This window comes from Paramormyrops kingsleyae, chromosome 10, assembly GCF_048594095.1.
Source record: "Paramormyrops kingsleyae isolate MSU_618 chromosome 10, PKINGS_0.4, whole genome shotgun sequence".
NCBI classification, from domain to species: Eukaryota; Metazoa; Chordata; class Actinopteri; order Osteoglossiformes; family Mormyridae; genus Paramormyrops; species Paramormyrops kingsleyae.
In genome coordinates this window covers 4,302,630-4,320,676 of record NC_132806.1, presented here as the reverse complement: position 1 = coordinate 4,320,676, position 18,047 = coordinate 4,302,630, and the positions used below count along the sequence as shown (strand labels likewise).

The window sequence follows — 18,047 nt, the reverse complement described above, 5'->3', positions numbered from 1 at the left end:
GAATGCCTAATGTTTCTTAGACAAAGTGCAATACAATCATATTCCCTTCACAGGTCATATTTTTTTCTGCAAACATCAACAACACACACATTAATTTTCCTGTTTTATTTTTGTTCTTAGGGCATTAAAACACCCATCAAATTTAACTGTACGGCCATTTTATACTGTAATAATTTTGTTATTAGGGCATGAAAACACCTATCAGACACCAATTTAACTGTGCAAAACCTGTCTTCACAATTTACAATAACCCTTCTTCAAAAACAGAAAGTACATAATACAGTAAAACTGCTGAAACAACACAAACGGGACATTAGTGTGTCATTTAGGACTAAGCATTAAGATTCTGTGTGTTACTGTATATCTGTCAGGTTACTTATCTCGGTTAAGTTTCAGGAAGGTTCTTCTCTCCAAGATGACCTTTGCACACAGGTGTGTGTGTGTGCACGTGTGTGTGTGTGTGTATGTTTAAATTCCTCCCTCAGTTCTCACCTCACCCCGTGTCTCCTTGGCTGTGGCTCGTCGCCGCGCTCATTGTCAGTCACAGCACCTTTCACACCTACAGGATTTGGAGTCGCTGACAGGTCCAGATATTTAGCCCGCTAGATATATGACGTGCATCTGTGATACATCGGTGACTTCATCGGTTCGGTTGAATTTGAAAAACATCTTTGTAACAAAGGAGAAGGAAGGAATGGAAATGCTAATGAAGGAAGCTGACAGTGTGGTGGACTTAACACAAGCAGCAGTGGAGTACAATCATCCTGAAGAACAAGCAGGTCCCAAAAATTGAAAAACAAACTTGGGCAACCTCCTTTTAAGCATTAAAGTGAGAGAAGAGGGTCAGGTGTGGCAGGGAGGAATGGGAGCGATGCTGGGGGAGACCAAATGAAAGAGACACCTGATGAAAAACTTTCCCATGAAGTACAGACACAAGGGCGTGGCAGAGATTGCTGCCAGTGAAAACCCACTTGCCTGCTGGCAAATGCAGAATCACGTTTCCCCATTATCACATAGTTTGCCAAACACCACCTATGTATCCGTGTGTCAAGCACAACCACTGAGAGAGTCTTTAGCAGCTCTGGCCTTATCTGCAGTCACCAAAGGTGCAGACTGTCTGGTGAAGACTTGAATAAACTTGTGTCCAAAAATCTACATTGAGCAAAGAGCTGACAAAACATGTAAGACTTTACAGAGACAGACAAACTTTAACAGACTGGAGTGGAGAATATAGTTTGGTTGTGAAAGTTTAAGGAGCCTCCAAAATCTGATTGTGGACTAGGCTGTGATATTTATGATTTAATATATTGTTAATTTTTAAAAGTCTGAGGTACTTTCATTTATTATTTGTATTATTGTTTTGAAAAGTCTGAATGATTAATAACATACACATAAAACACCAGTTTTTTCACAATGAGACTTTTTATGTTTACTAATTTCATGAGTTTGTGTGAGTACTTATTTTTCTTATTGGTACTGAACTGGTATCTAGGTAGACATGCTGTCTCCTGTTTGTCAGGAGGTCTGTTATCCACCAGCAGATGGAGTCTGGCACAGCAAGCTGGGAGAGTTTAACCTGCAGCAAATCAGGAACAATGGCATTGAAGGCAGGGCTAAGGACCACAAACAGACCTCCGGTGCTGGTGTCTGGCCTGTTGGGATGCCGGAATATACCATGTCATATCACTCCATACCCAAACTGCACGGGGTTCAGCAGCCTGTGATCGTGCTCAGACAGACTAGGACCAGATGTTCAGACACATTCATGACCACAGCGGTCAGGTCAACTAGCCTGTAGTCATTAAGTCCTGGGGAATGGATGCCCTGGCAGATTCAGGGGGCTCTGCACTTTATAAGGGGCCCTGAATACAAACAATACATAATAACTCATGGGGACCCACAACCCCCCCCACAACTTTACAGACGCATTGTATCAGGGGGCCCAGGAATTCAAGCCACGCCCCTCCCGTGACCTTCGTGTTTTGGGGACTGGGATGGTGACGGACAATTTAAAGCAAGAGGGAACAGAGCAGATGTCCAGCAATCTATTAAAGATGCCAGTGATGGCTGGTGCACGTTGTTCCCTGCACTGCTACATGGTGGATGGACAGACCTGATCTGGGCCAGCAGCTTTTGTGACCTTCTGTCCTCTGAAAACCCTGCTGACTTCCTCCTCTCTGTAAGCAGGTGCAGGCTGGTGGAAATGGGAGTGTGCAAAGTGTAATAGCAAAAATATAAAGCAGTGCTGATGTAACAGGGGGCTCTGACCCCCCCGCCCCCCCCCCCAAAAAAAATGACTGGCTGTGTCCCCTGAAAAATAATCAGCCAATAATCAAAGTAATCTAATAATGGTTACTACCACCCCCCTGATGGACATCTGGAATCCTGGGCCCATCTGGTGCCGACACTGGAAAAGCAGGTCTGGTAGCCGAGGGGCCAAGTGAGTTCTTCCTATGTTCACCTAAGATAAATGTAAAATGAAATACTGATTTCTTTAAAACAAAGGAGGCAGCAGATATCACTGCTGATATCAGATTTCCTCAACATATTATAAATAAACCTCTATAAAAACATTAAGTCGTATAAAATAAAATCAGATAAGATAAGATAAGATAATCCTTTATAAATCCCACAAGTGGGAAATTTGCATCGTCACGGCAGAAAGTGAACAGTACAAGAATAGATTTCTTGCATTTGTGCAACATTTTCTTTGTGCTGCTGTTTAAATGTGTTGTTGATGCTGCAGTCAGTAATTTTCCACTAGCAGTCTCACCTCTGCATTTTACAGGAAGACTGACCGACTGAGAGCAGGGTGTTTGTGTCACACGTCTCAGTGAGAGAAAACCACACAATCACCAGGTCCTCACCTCAGTCCCTCTGCCTGACTAGAATAACCACAAAGGTTTTTTTTCTAAAGCGAGGTTTCACAGCACAACATCTCTTTCCTTTTTCACAATATAGTACTTACTACACAACCTTGAGGTGTTCTTAGGGTCATTGTTGGAAAACAAATGATTTTCAGTAGGAGTGTCCAGACTTCTGTTGGTACTGTATATTAAAAGGCCTACCACATTAAAGGTCACTCAGTGGTTCTCTGCAGCCTCAGCCCTCAAAAGATGGGGTTAGATTCCCAGTCCTTGGTCTGTGCATGTGGAGTTTGCCGGTTCTCTCCATGTTAGCATGGGGTTCCCCCTCCAGCCAAAAACATGCAGATCGTGAATTCAATTGTCTCCTGATCCTAGAAATTTATATACAACAAGGTGTGTGTATGTTCCTTAGAATATATAATCTAAGTCAGTATTGAAAGTGCTTCCTAAATATCCCACTTACAGCTTGTAACCACATGGTCTTCTTACATATTATAGAATCCATCTATCTTTCAACTGCATATCCAGTATTTGGTCATGGAGAGTCTGGTGCTTATTCCAGGAAGTGCATGGGAACACCCTGGATGGGATGTCAGACCATCACAAAACATTTAAATGCAACAAGTTTAACTATGTAAATATCCTTAACTTCAATTGAATTTTCAATCAAAGTATGGTTTGATCCATACATTTAGAAACATATACTCCCAATATACTGTCCTCGCTATTTCATTTACTGTATGTCCCTGCAAGGTTGCAGTAGGGCATGGGTGCCCTGGCAGATTCAGGGGGCCCAGCACTTTACAGGGGCCCTTCAATATGTAATATTATATGTAAAATGTAGCAGAGAGGCCCAGGGTGACATTTTGTCTGGGGCCCTGAATTTCTAGCTACGCCGCTGTGTTACTGTGTTTTTTTTTGTTCTCGCCACCAACAACTTTGAAGTTGCTATATCGCCACCTGGTGGTGAAGACATCAGCCAAAATATGTATACGTGTAACCAACAGGTTCTGAAATCAAAGTGCAGAGTTAGCAAGTTTACTGCTTTGTGGGAAGTGTGGTGCTCTTACACTGCCTAGGAGTTATACCTGAGGCTTGCTGACTGTCCCAGGGCCGTGCATATTTAATGGGCAGGGCTGGTGGCTGTCATCCAGGCTTCCCTTTTGCTGTGCGCTCCAGGCTGGCCAGAGGCCTCAGCTGTTTATATTTTGACATTTATGTTTCTTTGTATATCCTTGGTTCATTATGTATTTCTGTCATGGTTCCTTGGTTTGTACCTTTGTTTATTCTTGCTTGTGCCCAGACTTTAAATTTTCTTATCCTGGTATCTCCCAGTGTTTGACACTTTGAGTATTTGTAAGTAACCCTCACTTATGTCGTAAAGTATCCAGTCCTAGTGTGTGGCTAATTGTTATGGTCTGCACCTGGCCCTCATGTAGTCCTAGTTATTTGTGTATTTAAGTGGCTGCCCTAATTCTGGTCCTCAGCTGGTCGTTGTGTGGTTCATCCTCTTAGCCTCAGTTTGCTGAGTTTGCACCTGTGTAGATGTATGTGTTTGCTCCCTGCTTTGCTGTGTTTGTTCCTGTGCTGCTCCCTGCTTCAGTTCTTGTGTTCTACCTACCTGCCGTTGTTAGACCCCTCATTGTTTCTTCTCTTTTCTGAATTCAATAAAGTTCCTTGTGTTTTGTGAGCTGCACTATGGATCCTTTCACCATGCCAGTCCGTAACAACAACTGTTTTATAACGCTCAATCCCTTCCCTGGCGTCTGCTCAAAGAGGATACTGAAGCTTCTGGGGTCTGTACTCACTCTGGGGAGTGACCCTCAGTGGGGTGGCAGTCCTTACCAGTCCCACCTCACACTTATGCTTAGCCCACAAATGATCTGGAACCCCCTGTAGAACAGGATGCTAAGAATCAATTTCTGGGATGCTAGGAAGGATGACATGTGCTTGTCCACCCCTTATGTGCACTGCTCAGGAGGCACAAGCCAGGTAGGATTAGGGTTACCAATGTACCCCTCCTGCATGGGGACTGAATTTAATCCCAGTCCATTTACCCTGGGAATAACAAGCTTTTACACTTAAAAATCTGCCTGGGCCTCCCTGGCTAAGATGGGCTGTACAGTGCAGCTCAGTGGGGTAATGCACATCCCCAGTCCCTTTCCACCGCTCTAGGGCAAACTTCACAATATCCTAAGGAAGACAAGTACAATCCTGCAGAAAATTCCAAATATAGCAGTAATCTGGTGGGTCTGGATCTGCTAGGACTGTGCAGCATGATTCTCCTCCCGTTTCTACCTTTACTCCTTCAGTAGCACACATCAGCCTGATGTTGATGATGTGATTGCATTGCTGCTCAGTCGTGAGTCATCAGCGTTAACAGCAGTGGACTGAGCATACAGCCCTGGGGGGCTCCAGTGCTCAGTGTGGTGGTGCTGGAAGTGCTGCTCCTGAAACCACATTCCTCCCACTGGGGCAGGTCTGACAACACGTCCTTCCCATATTTCTCCAAATATTGTTGTAGAGAATTTCAGCTGGAGTTCTTTCCCAGAAGCAAGTCATTTCACTTTAGCTCCTGTTACCAGTAAAAGTCAAGTAAAGTAGGTCCTTAATGATGTAAAATTCAAAAACTTTTTTTAAGGATGAAGTGAAATCGTGTTTTAATATAACCCTTCTGCTCTTAAAGTCGCAAATTATGTCTCACTATTATCAAATCAAAGTTTATCTATAAAGCACTTTTAAACAACCAATGTTGACCAAAGTGCTGTACAGAGTCACATCATTAAAATATAAAAAAAACGAGAAACATAAAATGAGGAACAACAGACTCTGAGTATTTTTATGCCAACTCATCCTAAATCAAATGCCATTGAGGAAAGATGTTTCTTAAGAGAAGATTTAAAAGTTTCGAGAGTGGAGGCAGATCTAACATGCCAAGGTAGGCTATTCCAAAGTCTAGGAGCAGCCACCCCAAAGGCTCGGTCGCCTCTGGTCTTCAGCCTGGTCTTAGGAACTTTTAGCAGAAGCTATTGAGACGACCTAAGTGCTTTGGCCGGAATTTAACAGTGTAGCAGTTCAGTGAGATATTTGGGTGCCAGCCTGTTCAGTGCTTTAAAAACAATCAGCAACAATTTAAACTCAATTCTAAACCTTACAGGTAGCCAGTGAAGCGAGGCCAATATAGGAGTAATATGGTCATGCTTACGCTTACCAATGAGGAGGCGACCTGCTGCGTTTTTCACTAATTGCAGACGATGAATTTGTGATTGATAAATTCCAAAATAAAGTGAATTGCAATAATCCAACCGGGAGGTTATAAAAGCATGGATAACCTTCTTGAAATCTTTAAGGGGGAGGTAACCTTTAACCTTAGCTAAGAGTCTCCTTTGATAAAAACTTGTTTTTATGACAGAGCTCACCTGATTATCAAATTTAAAAGCGCTGTCAAAGGTCACACCTAAGTTCTTGACAGATGAACGAAGGTAAGGAGAAAGAGGGCCCAAAAGACCAGAGAAGCAATCAGTACACTTATGGCCAAATAGAATAATCTTACTATCATTTAGGCTTAAAAAACTACTGCTCATCCAAGATTTGACCTCATTCAAACAATCGAACAATGGCTGAAATCAATCATTCCTGCTTAGACTTAGAGGCAGATAAATTTGTACATCATCTGCAAAACAGTGGAAGGCGATATTATTTTTTCTGAATATGGACCCCAGTGGCAATAAATAAAGTGAAAAGAGTATAGGGCCCAGGACAGAGCCTTGTGGTACTCCAGAAGTATAAGTGGAAATGTAGGTGAAGAGAATTCGCCTAAATCAGGGGTCTCCAACTCCGGTCCTGGAGAGCTACTATCCAGTAGGCTTTCTGTCCCATTTGGCTTCTGATGAGCCACACCTGTTCCTGGTATTTACCTGAGAACAGGTGTGGCTCATCAGAAGCCGGGTAGGATAGAAAACCTACTGGACGGTAGCTCTCCAGGACCGGAGTTGGAGACCCCTGGCCTAAATGAACGGAAAAGCTTTGGCCAGTTAGATAGGAGTGAAACCATGAGAGGGGCGTGCCTTTGATGCTGACATAGTGCTCAAGGTGTGACAGCAAAATACTATGATACACAGTGTCAAAGGCAGCAGAAAGGTAAAGAAGGACCAGAACAGCAGAGCTACCCGAGTCAATTGTCAGCATGAGGTCATTGGTAACTCGCAGGAGGGCAGTTTCAGTACTGTGATGCGATTTAAAACCAGACGGAAACTTTTCATAGATTTCGTTCCCAATCAGGAATGATTGTAACTGATTTAAAACCACTTTCTCTAAGACCTTTGATAGGTAAGGCAGCTTAGAAATTAGTCTAAAGTTAGACAACACTGAAGGATCCAAATTTTTCTTCTTGAGAAGAGGGTGTACTGTAGTGTGTTTTAAAAAAAAAGTGTTTATAAGGGATACGAGAGTGCCCGAGACAACCGAAGCCTGTGGATGTGGGTTTTGTGGATACGGACCATCTTGGTGAGTTGCGCTATGCTAATGTTGCTAACGGCAGTTGCCTCTGTTGTGCCGCCATTTAGCATGTGTGCTGCTAATGCTGCATGTGGGATACAGTAGCTATTGTCGTGAGGTAAAAGGTTATTTTTCATTAAAAGGGGACATACTAAATTTAGTGTTAGCATGAAGAAAATTAAGGTAGAATGTGACTGTATTTTTATTTTGAGGTTAATTTGTTGAAATTCTTGTACGTTTAACACCATTAAAAATCCTGGTAACTTTGAAAAAATGGTGTTCATCAAGATCGGGGGAAAAAAGTTTAAAATGTGTGAAACAACCTTTGACTAAGTTTAATTTCAGGGTAAGATATTAGAGAATATAATAGAACTTGAATGTGAAAACTCTCGAGTTATAATCATAATTAATGCTTAAAAGGAAAAAAAAAAGACAAATAATTAGAGATGCACCGATTGCAAATGTCTTGGCCGATTCCGATTTTACAGTAAGTGTGATTGTAGTAAATACATTTTATTCTTTTTATTTTTTGTTCTAAATACAAGGTGTTCAGTTTACTGTCATCCCTGGTTCTGTGTCTTCCCTTTCTGACTATTACACAGCACAGCATTTACCTCCTTGAACCTAGACACTGGTCCACCACCCAATTAATTGATATAAGCTTACGTTGGGTTTTCCAAAATCACAAGCAGGTCGGCAGAGTGTTTACACAGACGTCCAAAAAGACTTATCTAAGAAAACTGTTTCATGATAATTTGTACCATCATCGGGGGTGGGGGCGTGCAGTAGATGTCCCCTTTATTTTTTGTGCCTCTGGCCTTCAAACCGAGCAGGACTAAGTTTGTAAGAGCAGCTGACGCCAAATCTCCTGCTGAGCTGCTTCAGACGGAACTGTCCTCAATTCACCACTAGGGGGCGCCAACGCTGCGGCTTTGTTATATGGTTGATCTTTTTCAAAGACAGTTCTTTTTCTCTCTCCGCATAATCAACTTACTATGAAAGTACATTATTCAATTAATAGTTTTAATCCATGTTAATCTTCTGAACAATGACTAGTAAAGGTTCTATGAGGTTGTCCCAGTTACTGTGATATCAAACTTATAAGTCATGGATTGGATTTAAAATTTTTATCAAAGTGTTAAAACTATTTTCTGATGACAGATGCCAGTCCTATTTGCTTTTATTTCTAAGACGTTCTCACTGGTGTCTGCAATCAACATCTAGCTGTTATGTTAGCCACCACTAGCAGGGTAATAAAATGACTCAGGTGGGGAATTTATTAAAATCTAGATTTAGCACCTTGCCATTAGAGCAAAAATGAGAGATTAAAAGTTTGCCTGGATGAAAGATTGTTGTGCAACTTTTCTTTTAAAGCAGTGAACGTCATTGGTGAGTCTATTTTACATTATTGCAAAGTTGTTTTGACTGTACGTTAAGGATCTTAAAGTAATGGGTTTCCCTGCTCTGAAATGTTCCTCTGTATGTGCTGTGATGATTTACTGCTTAAAGTTTGGATTTGTAATTTGATGCAGTATAACAGGGTAATATTTATATCAGATCTGTGAGCTCAGATGCTGTTATTGACAAAGCCACTCATATCTGTCTCCACATGCATTTACTCCTGCCCCTGTTACATTAATGTGTGCCTGTGATTTAAGTGCATTTGTATTAGGATTCACTGAGCAAGTACTTTGCATGTTAGTGTTAATTGTGCCCCAGCAGGCTTTCTGTGCCGGAGATGCTACTGATGGTGTTTTTAAAGCAAGTGCAGCGTGAAGTTGTAAATAGCCCATGTTGTGTTGTTCTTGTTAATGGCTGCATTTCCCTATTATTGCGTGTGTATTTGCCCATGTCTTGTGTGTACCCTGTCCGATCCTTGCATGTATTTAGCTTGCATAAATCTCCCACCATGTGTGCATCTTACAGTTTGACGTTTGACAACCATATGTTTCCCATTTGTGTGTTTGGTTCAGTGTTCATTGGGTGCCTGTTGTAGTCCTTTTGAGAACTGCTATTAAAGAGCACTTTTTCCCTGGAAAGCAAGTCCCCTTGTCTCTCTCTGCTCCCGCGATGCCTCGCTCCGCCCCGTGCCACACTAGTGTCAGAAGAGCGATCCTGGATATAATTTTATTTATAATTATAATTTTTATAATTTATATAATTTAATGTGATATAGGATATAATCCTATATCACATTAAAGTCAGCCGTCGCACCCTAGTCTGCAAGTTCCTCACACAAACTGTGTGCAAATGCATCAGAAGCAGCTTGATCTTGGAGTCTGGCCAAGTCCAGCCTCATTCTCCTAGTAGATGGTAGCCTACTGGATCTAAGCTGAATCTTCAGAGTAGCAACAAGAAGTCTGTGGTCAGAATTCTCAAACTGGGCATTTCTGTAGATCCTACAGTTCAGCATCTGCCCACGAGCATGTGATCGATCGATCTTCGCTGCACCACCAGTATTAGAGTACCAAGTCCAACGATGCGGCCCAGGGAATTGGAACCAGGATCCAGCGACCCGCAGCCTATGACCTTTCGCAAGGTCAAGCAACATGGAGCCACTTTCACCACGGTCTCCAGACGCATGGGGACCTACACAATGCTCATAGCCAGCCCTGTCAGTACCAGTGGTCGCATTTAAGTCACCCACGACCAGAGGAGTGTCACCTCATGGGCACCAAAGTTGCGAGGAAAATGTCTCCCTCAACAAAACATCGCTCATCGTGGTTGGAGCCTACACTGAAACAACAGACAAGACACCCAAGGAGTGCTTTAGCCTGAGTCTCATGATATGCTCGTTGAAAGGAGTAACATCAGACACCATCGGGAGGAGCCAATACACTATAGCAACAGCTACTCCCTGAGTATGGCAGCCATCAGACCGATTCAACCAAAAGTAGGTATACCCACCTACAGAGATCTGACCATTCCCCGGTCTGCGTACCTCAGAAAGTGCTGCCACTGAATGCGGAGTTTACGAAGCTCCCCCGACAGCAGAGGAAGCTAGTCATCTTGCTGGAGAGACAAGATTTCCATACGCCTACCCAGATGGCCCACCTCCAACTGGGACCCAAGTGCTGCCTCATCACCACACCAGCCCTGACCCCCAACAGGCCTGACCCTATTAGCTCTCCAGCCGTTTTGACTCGTCTGAGGATAAGGCTCCCGAAGGCTTTCCCCCATACCCTTCATGGTGCGTGCAGCCTTCCTGTGAACAGCTGCAGCAGGGCTACTCCCACGGAGAGCAGAAGACTATCGGGTCTGTTTATATCAAGCAGTTGTGAGTTGTTTTACGGTGACTGGAGTACCAATCCCACCACCAACCCCCAACATTTTTATTTTATAATAATAGCAGTTTCACTGGATTGCCTGACTTGTTTTTGGCCATCACTTTAAAGCTCCTGATCACCATAACTGATCTGCATCTGAGTCCTTTTTGCCGCACCCCATCCTCACAATTGGCAGATTAGAATACTTGCAAGATTTCAATTCTGCATTACAGTAGGCTACACTGTCCTGGAGGCTATGGGTGTGAGGCAGGGAACAACCCAGGATGGGGCACCAAGCCAACGCAGGGCACACACACCATTCACACCTACAGGCAATTTGGTAACTCCAATTAGTCTCAGCATGTTTTTGGACTGTGGGGGAAAACCAGAGAACCTGGAGGAAACCCCTCGCCAACACAGGGAGAACATTCAAACTTCACATGCATGGTATTATGGCCGCGACTCAAACCCTGCTCCCAGAAGTGTGAGGCAATAGTGCTAACCACTGCACCACCATGCTGCACCATGAGTGGAAATCCAACAACTGATTCATTGGGGTCTCTAGGTAACAGACACCCAGAAAAATTAAAATGGAAATCACTGCAGTGCCATGCAAACCTGTGTGAGCAGCCAATCAGATCAGCCTGCTCTGTAGCATGTACCTCCCTGTTTCCTGTCCTTTTGTCATTTTCTCACTTAGCAGCGTACTGGTTCAAAACAAGCAGAACCAGAACAATGTTCAAACTCTTTGATCGTCTCATTTTCATTAGTAAGCTTCTGATCACCGTAACCGATCTGCATTTGACACATTTTTTCCACACCCCATTCTCACAATAAGCTGATAATACTTGTAAGATTTCAACTCTGTATTAGAGTAGTTTATTTTATTTATTTATTTGAACAGGAACAATGTACAAAATACATTAACCTCAAAAAAAAAGGAGAGATGCTTTGTACCAGGTTATAGCATTATTGCTAATTCACACCTGTAGTCCCTGGACTTACTCTTTAAATGCCAGATGGCAGTGGTCACATACTGATGAATGGCTGGGTAGCCAAGTGGATTTAATGTGGCTAGAGAGCAAATAAACTGATTCACCATTTACTCTCATGTACACCTACAGTATTAAAATGCTTGCTCTAAATGCAATTGTGTAAATGTAAGCAGTAAAGCTACAATTTCAGTTCTGTTTGCATGGTGGAAAGAACATTTAGACTGTCTTTTGAGTGTAATTATATGATCTAATACTTTACAAAACTTAAGAACTGTGTGATATGAGAGACTGTCTAATACCAGATTGATAAAAGACTGAGACTGTGCTGAGCTTGTCTGAGAGAGATGATTAGCAAATGCTCTCCCACAGTGTCTCAGCATTCCATACAAAGAACTTCATATGCTCAATATCTGTTCCTCTTTATCTAATTGTTCTCATTTTAACTGGTAGTTAAGGAGTAAGTTAATACTGTAAGTGTAGACTAAAATCCCTTTTTACTATTATTTAAATTCCTGTGTGAACAGCCAATCAGATCAGCCTGATGTGTATCTTGTACCTCTCTGTTTCCTGCCCTTTCATCCCGACCACGACCATGACCTCTCACTTAGCAGCAGAGCAGTTTATTCTAAACAAGTGGAACCACAAAGATGTTCAGACTCTTTGCTCTTCTCATTTTCATTAGTAAAGTCCAAAAATGTAAAATAATATTTTTTTTATAATAAATATTTGGGAATGTAATCCTCATCATAGTTAATAGTTATTTTGCTTACCATTATGATGTATGTTATGTTTATTTGTTGTTTTTCTGTTTTTCCAGACACTGCACTGGCTGTGGATGTTGTTCAGCCCAGTCTCCTGATGAGGGTTCAGCTTGGAGACAGTGTGACCCTGACATGCTTCTGTCCAAAAGAAACAACTTTTGTTGCTTGGTTTAAGCAAACTGTTGGTCAGAAGCCCCAGCTCATGGCAAAAGCACTACTCTACGTACCTGGTGAATTATACAAGGAATATAAAAACATAAAACGTTACTCCTTACAGAATGCAAAGGGGAGTTTTAACCTCACTATTTCCAACGCGGAGCCGTCAGATTCTGCAGTGTATTATTGTGCTGCTGTGTTTCTTCATGAGGTCACCTTTGGGAATGGAACCTTTGTCATAATCACAGGTAAATGAGATTCCAGCTATTTTCATATTTGCTTTATTATACTGTCAGTAAGATTATTCCCTGTAAAATATTTTTGACAGTTGAGTTTTGTGTCAATATAAAATTAGCAAAGATACCTGATTGTCTGCTTTGCTTCATAAATGTTTTTCAAAGCAACATTAAACAAAATCTTTATTATTATTATAATTATTACACAGTTTTTTACATCTTGCTTGCTGTCAGTAATCTTCAGCCAAAAGCGTAACCTTCTCTTTATACAGATGTTAATGTTACACATCGCAGCCTCTTTAAAACAAGTGAAATAAAAAATGTTTGAGTTGCTATATATAGGACTGTGCAAAAATCTTAACCAACAAAAGAAAATTCTTTTTAGTGTTATTTATCTGAGCAGTCAGTGTATATTTGCTCAGAAAAAAAAAAACCATGATTTAACATAAGAATCAGGGATGTGCACCATTCAGATCTGATTCGAGAATGGCCCTTAAATTTCAGTTCATTTTGTTAATCTGAATTAAATTTGAGTTCCTTTTGCAATGTATATTTTTTTATTTAATGTTAAAAAATAGACAAACTTAATCAGCAAACAGTAACAAGTAAAGAAAATACATTTCATTCGAAATTAATGAAATTCTACTTTCTTACATTTCAATTACAAACATTATATGATTATACAATTATAATGTTTGTTATTAAATAATTTTTGTTATTAATGTATATTAAAGCTGTTGAGGTATGTTAGGATATTAAGGTATACTTACATGCCTCTTATGAATGGATGCATTATAAATGTATTATGTAGGTGCAGTTAATGTAAAATGTCACCGAATATATACTAATAAACAGTAATACAAAATTTAAAAAAGGGACAAGAATTTCTTCTGTTCTCCAAGTTACTGATTTGTTGGATGGCTAGAACACTTTGGTTTCCAGCTCTCTCCAGAATCAATAAGAATAATCTGGTATTTTCCATTTTTTCTCTGTCATCATGAACATTTTGCTTTTCAGGTAAAGACTCCAACAGCAGGACTGTGGTGCAGCAGCCTGTGTCTGACACAGTGCAGCCAGGAGACTCTGTGAGCCTGCAGTGTACAGTAGAGGCTGGGAGCTGTGCAGGAGAACACAGTGTTTACTGGTTCAGACATGGATCAGGAGAATCCCTTCCAGGAGTCATTTACAGCCATGGAAACAGGAGTGATGAGTGTGAGAAGAGCCCTGAGGCTGGATCTCCTACACAGAGCTGTGTCTACAGCCTCCCCAAGAGGAACATCAGCCTCTCTGATGCTGGGACTTACTACTGCGCTGTGGCCATGTGTGGGGAGATGCTGTTTGGGAACGGCACACAGCTGCATATAAACGGTAAGCTATTAGTCGATGAAATCATTTAAAAATCCAAATGCAAAACAAATCCGACAGTCAGAAATTAGAGTGTAAATCCATTATTATCGTTGCAGTGTGACATCATCTCAGTTTTATCATGCCAGTTACATTAGATGATTTTTTTCTCCAGGATTCAATTGTTCTTCAGAGATGATGGTGCTTAACTATCTCTCCATTATAAGAGCTGGACTTCTCCTATGTGCTCTGCTGATATTCACCCTCTGCTATGGCGCAGTCAAGGTATCCTAGCCAATGTGTAATTTACAAATTACTTTGGCGGATTTTAAATCAATATGTTGTCTGAAAAAATTAGAGATGCACCGATCCAGACTTATTTGATGAATCGGGTATCTCCCATGCGTAACCGATCCACCTCCTATACTTACTTATTTAGTTTTTAGCTCCTATTTCGTGTTAAATCTATTTGTACAATCAATCGCACGGCAGCTCTTCCCCATTTTACATGTGTTTTTTGGGGCATTCAAATCGAACGCTAACGCTGCCCCTCGGTCTTTTTTGCTACTCAGTGGGTGTGAGTACAGTGACTTCCGCCTGCTGTGATGTCATGCGCATACCCTTCGCAGTACGAGGGCGTAAGATAAGATGTGACGATCTAGGAGTATTTTATGCTTTTAACAGAAACCAGTAGCACAGCGATTTGCAATCTTTGTAAAATAAAGTTTTGGGAGCTGGGAATAGCGTTTAATTGACAATACCACTTAACAAAGCGCACGTAACTGTGCGAGACAAAAAAAGCAATGGATGATTTGGGAGTCGCTAACTTGGGCTGTCCTGTGAACTCGCTGCAGCTTGTGATACAACTGTGCTGTTGCCAATGGGAGAAAAAATGTGTTAAAATTTTAAGCATTCGCCACTTGTGTATACTTGCTTTGAATACATTCATATTTAACTGCAAATGCCTCAAAAACGCTTAAAACAAGACGTACAAACGATGTGCAACAGTACGTTAATGTTTGTAGTAGCCTTTTGTCATATATTTTTCCATCTGCATTTACTAGCTTAAAAAAATTATAAGTATAACAAAGTAAAAAGAGCTATTGTATCAGAATCTGTATCGGTATCGACAGTTGTGTATCATAATCGGATCGGAACTGAAAAAATGTGGATCGACCCATCCCTAGAAAAAAATAATTTGCATGATTTCTACCATCTGATAGGCTATCTGCCATTTAACTAATTCTGTCATGTAGCAATAGATTGGAGTCTGTGATGTTTTATACAGGTATGTTAATTTTTCACTTCTTACTTAGCAATGAAGAATGATACAAGTATCTTTCTGCATATAAGATGTTGAGGAATGCCTTTTCCATCCGTTTTTAAGCCTGACAGCTCAATCAAAAAACGTGAAATGAATAAAAGTTGGTCAGATCATACTCAGAGAAAATTACTTTTATAATTCCGTTATTTAAATTCTCAGTTTTCCATTACTTAATGCAATATATACTGTGCAACATGTCCATTTAAATTTATACATTTTTCAATGTTGGGAAATAAATTGTAAATAGTGATATTTTCTAATGAGACAGCTTAATTTCGGAAGTATGGGTAAACTGGTAGAAATCATTCATAGCTTTGCATAATTGTGTGCAAAATTATATAGTTCAAAGAGAAAAAGGTTTTACAATCTGTAAGCTTATGGTTAAATTTTTGGAAGCAGCTACTCATTTTGTGTGTTTAGAGGGATGGTATTAAAAGAATATGAACTTTTGCTGTTTTAAGGTACAATTATTCTATTTCCTTGTAGCTATTCACAGGATCTGCATTTGTCATATATTATGCATTAAGTAGTGTAGAAGAGGGTATATTCATTTATATTGTTAAGTTGCATATATGTGCTGTTATACGACTCAAATCATGTGTATATGTTCCTTATTATGGTATATATGTATGCATGCAAATAAAGATTTTTAGACTGATGGTGTGTGAGAGTAATTTCATTCCTCCATTAATTATAATTAATTTTCTGATTGTCTCAGGCAACGTTAATTATGGCAAGAATTTTTAATTTAGTTTTAGTCTTAGTCACTTACTAAAACTGAACTGTAGTTAAATTAAAGTCACATTTTAGTAATTTGTTTTTGTTTTGTTTTACTTAAGATTTAGTCAGTGGACCTCAGGTTTAATTTTCGTCCTTTTTTTTTTGTCATAATTTTCTCTGACAGGTTAATGATACTGAAATTGATTTTGCTGAAGTATATTTCTCCTTGATAAGCAAGCAGACCTTATACATAAGCAGACCTTATACATAAACAGATCTTATACATAAACAGACCTTATACGTAAGCAGACCCTAGGAGGCTTAGTTATTTAGGCTGAGAATGTGTTACTGACTTAGCGTAATTTCATATACAGTATAAAAATGAATGCCTAATGTTTCTTAGAGAAAGTGCAATACAATCATATTACCTTCACAGGTCATATTTTGTTCTGCAAACATCAACAACACACACATTCATTTTCCTGTTTTGTTTTTGTTCTTAGGGCATTAAAACACCCATCAAATTTAACTGTACGGCCATTTTATACTGTAATAATTTTGTTATTAGGGCATGAAAACACCTATCAGACACCAATTTAACTGTGTGCAAAACCTGTCTTCACAATTTACAATAACCCTTCTTCAAAAACAGAAAGTACATAATACAGTAAAACTGCTGAAACAACACAAACGGGACATTAGTGTGTCATTTAGGACTAAGCATTAAGATTCTGTGTGTTATATCTGTCAGGTTACTTATCTCGGTTAAGTTTCAGGAAGGTACTTCTCTCCAAGATGACCTTTGCACACAGGTGTGTGTGCGTGCGCGTGTGTGTGTGTGCATCTCTGAACACTAAGAACAGTTCCTAAACAAACTGAACTTTTAACGTCTTTGTAAATTCCTCCCCCAGTTCTCACCTCACCCCGTGTCTCCTTGGCTGTGGCTCCTCGCCGCGCTCATTGTCAGTCACAGCACCTTTCACACCTACAGGATTTGGAGTCGCTGACAGGTCCAGATATTTAGCCCGCTAGATATATGACGTGCGTCTGCAATACATCGGTGACTTCATCGGTTCCGTTGAGTTTCAAAAACATCTTTGTATCAAAGGAGAAGGAGGGAATGGAAATGCTAATGAAGGAAGCTGACAGTGTGCTGGACTTAACACAAGCACCAGTGGAGTACAGTCATCCTGAAGAACAAGCAGGTCCCAAAAAGCGAAAAACAAACTTGGGCAACCTCCTTTTAAGCATTAAAGTGAGAGAAAAGGGTCAGGTGTGGCAGGGAGGAATGGGAGTGACGCTGGGGGAGACCAAATGAAAGAGACACCTGATGAAAAACTTTCCCATGAAGTACAGAGACACAAGGGCATGGCAGAGATTGCTGCCAGTGAAAACCCACTTGCCTGCTGGCAAATGCAGAATCACATTTCCCCATTATCACATAGTTTGCCAAACACCACCTATGTATCCGTGTGTCAAGCACAGCCACTGAGAGAGTCTTTAGCAACTCTAGCCTTATCTGCAGTCACCAAAGGTCCAGACTGTCTGGTGAAGACTTGAATAAACTTGTGTCCAAAAATCTACATTGAGCAAAGAGCTGACAAAACATGTAAGACTTTACAGAGACAGACAAAATTTAACAGACTGGAGAATATGGTTTGGTTGTGAAAGTTTAAGGAGCCTCCAAAATCTGATTTTGGACTAGGCTGTGATATTTATGATTTAATCTATTGTTCATTTTGAAAAGTCTGAAGTACTTTCATTTATTATTTGTATTATTGTTTTGAAAAGTCTGAATGATTAATAACATACACATAAAACACCAGTTTTTTCAGAATGAGACTTTTTATGTTTACTAATTTCATGAGTTTGTGTGAGTAC

The 18,047-nt window shown here is 40.5% G+C and overlaps 1 protein-coding gene across 1 annotated transcript; it reads left to right on the top strand.

The window, feature by feature from the left end:
* The first annotated feature begins 9,843 nt into the window (after positions 1–9,843).
* On the top strand, positions 9,844–16,104 carry LOC140593223 (uncharacterized). The gene is made up of 5 exons (XM_072717158.1): positions 9,844–9,978; positions 10,311–10,554; positions 12,536–12,790; positions 13,796–14,146; positions 14,298–16,104. The coding sequence occupies exons 1-5, from the start codon at positions 9,844–9,846 to the stop codon at positions 14,414–14,416; spliced, it is 1,104 nt and encodes a 367-aa protein (XP_072573259.1). The 3' UTR covers positions 14,417–16,104.
* Positions 16,105–18,047: the final 1,943 nt, after the last annotated feature.

What these genes read in the sequence shown, in the direction of transcription:
- LOC140593223 (XM_072717158.1), top strand. Translation starts at nt 9,844, where the DNA reads ATGCGGCCCAGGGAATTGGAACCAGGATCCAGCGACCCGCAGCCTATG. An exon ending in CAATGCTCATAGCCAGCCCT is followed by an intron (nt 9,979 to 10,310) that starts GTCAGTACCAGT and finishes TGCGTACCTCAG; the next exon opens with AAAGTGCTGCCACTGAATGC. An exon ending in AACCTTTGTCATAATCACAG is followed by an intron (nt 12,791 to 13,795) that starts GTAAATGAGATT and finishes TTTGCTTTTCAG; the next exon opens with GTAAAGACTCCAACAGCAGG.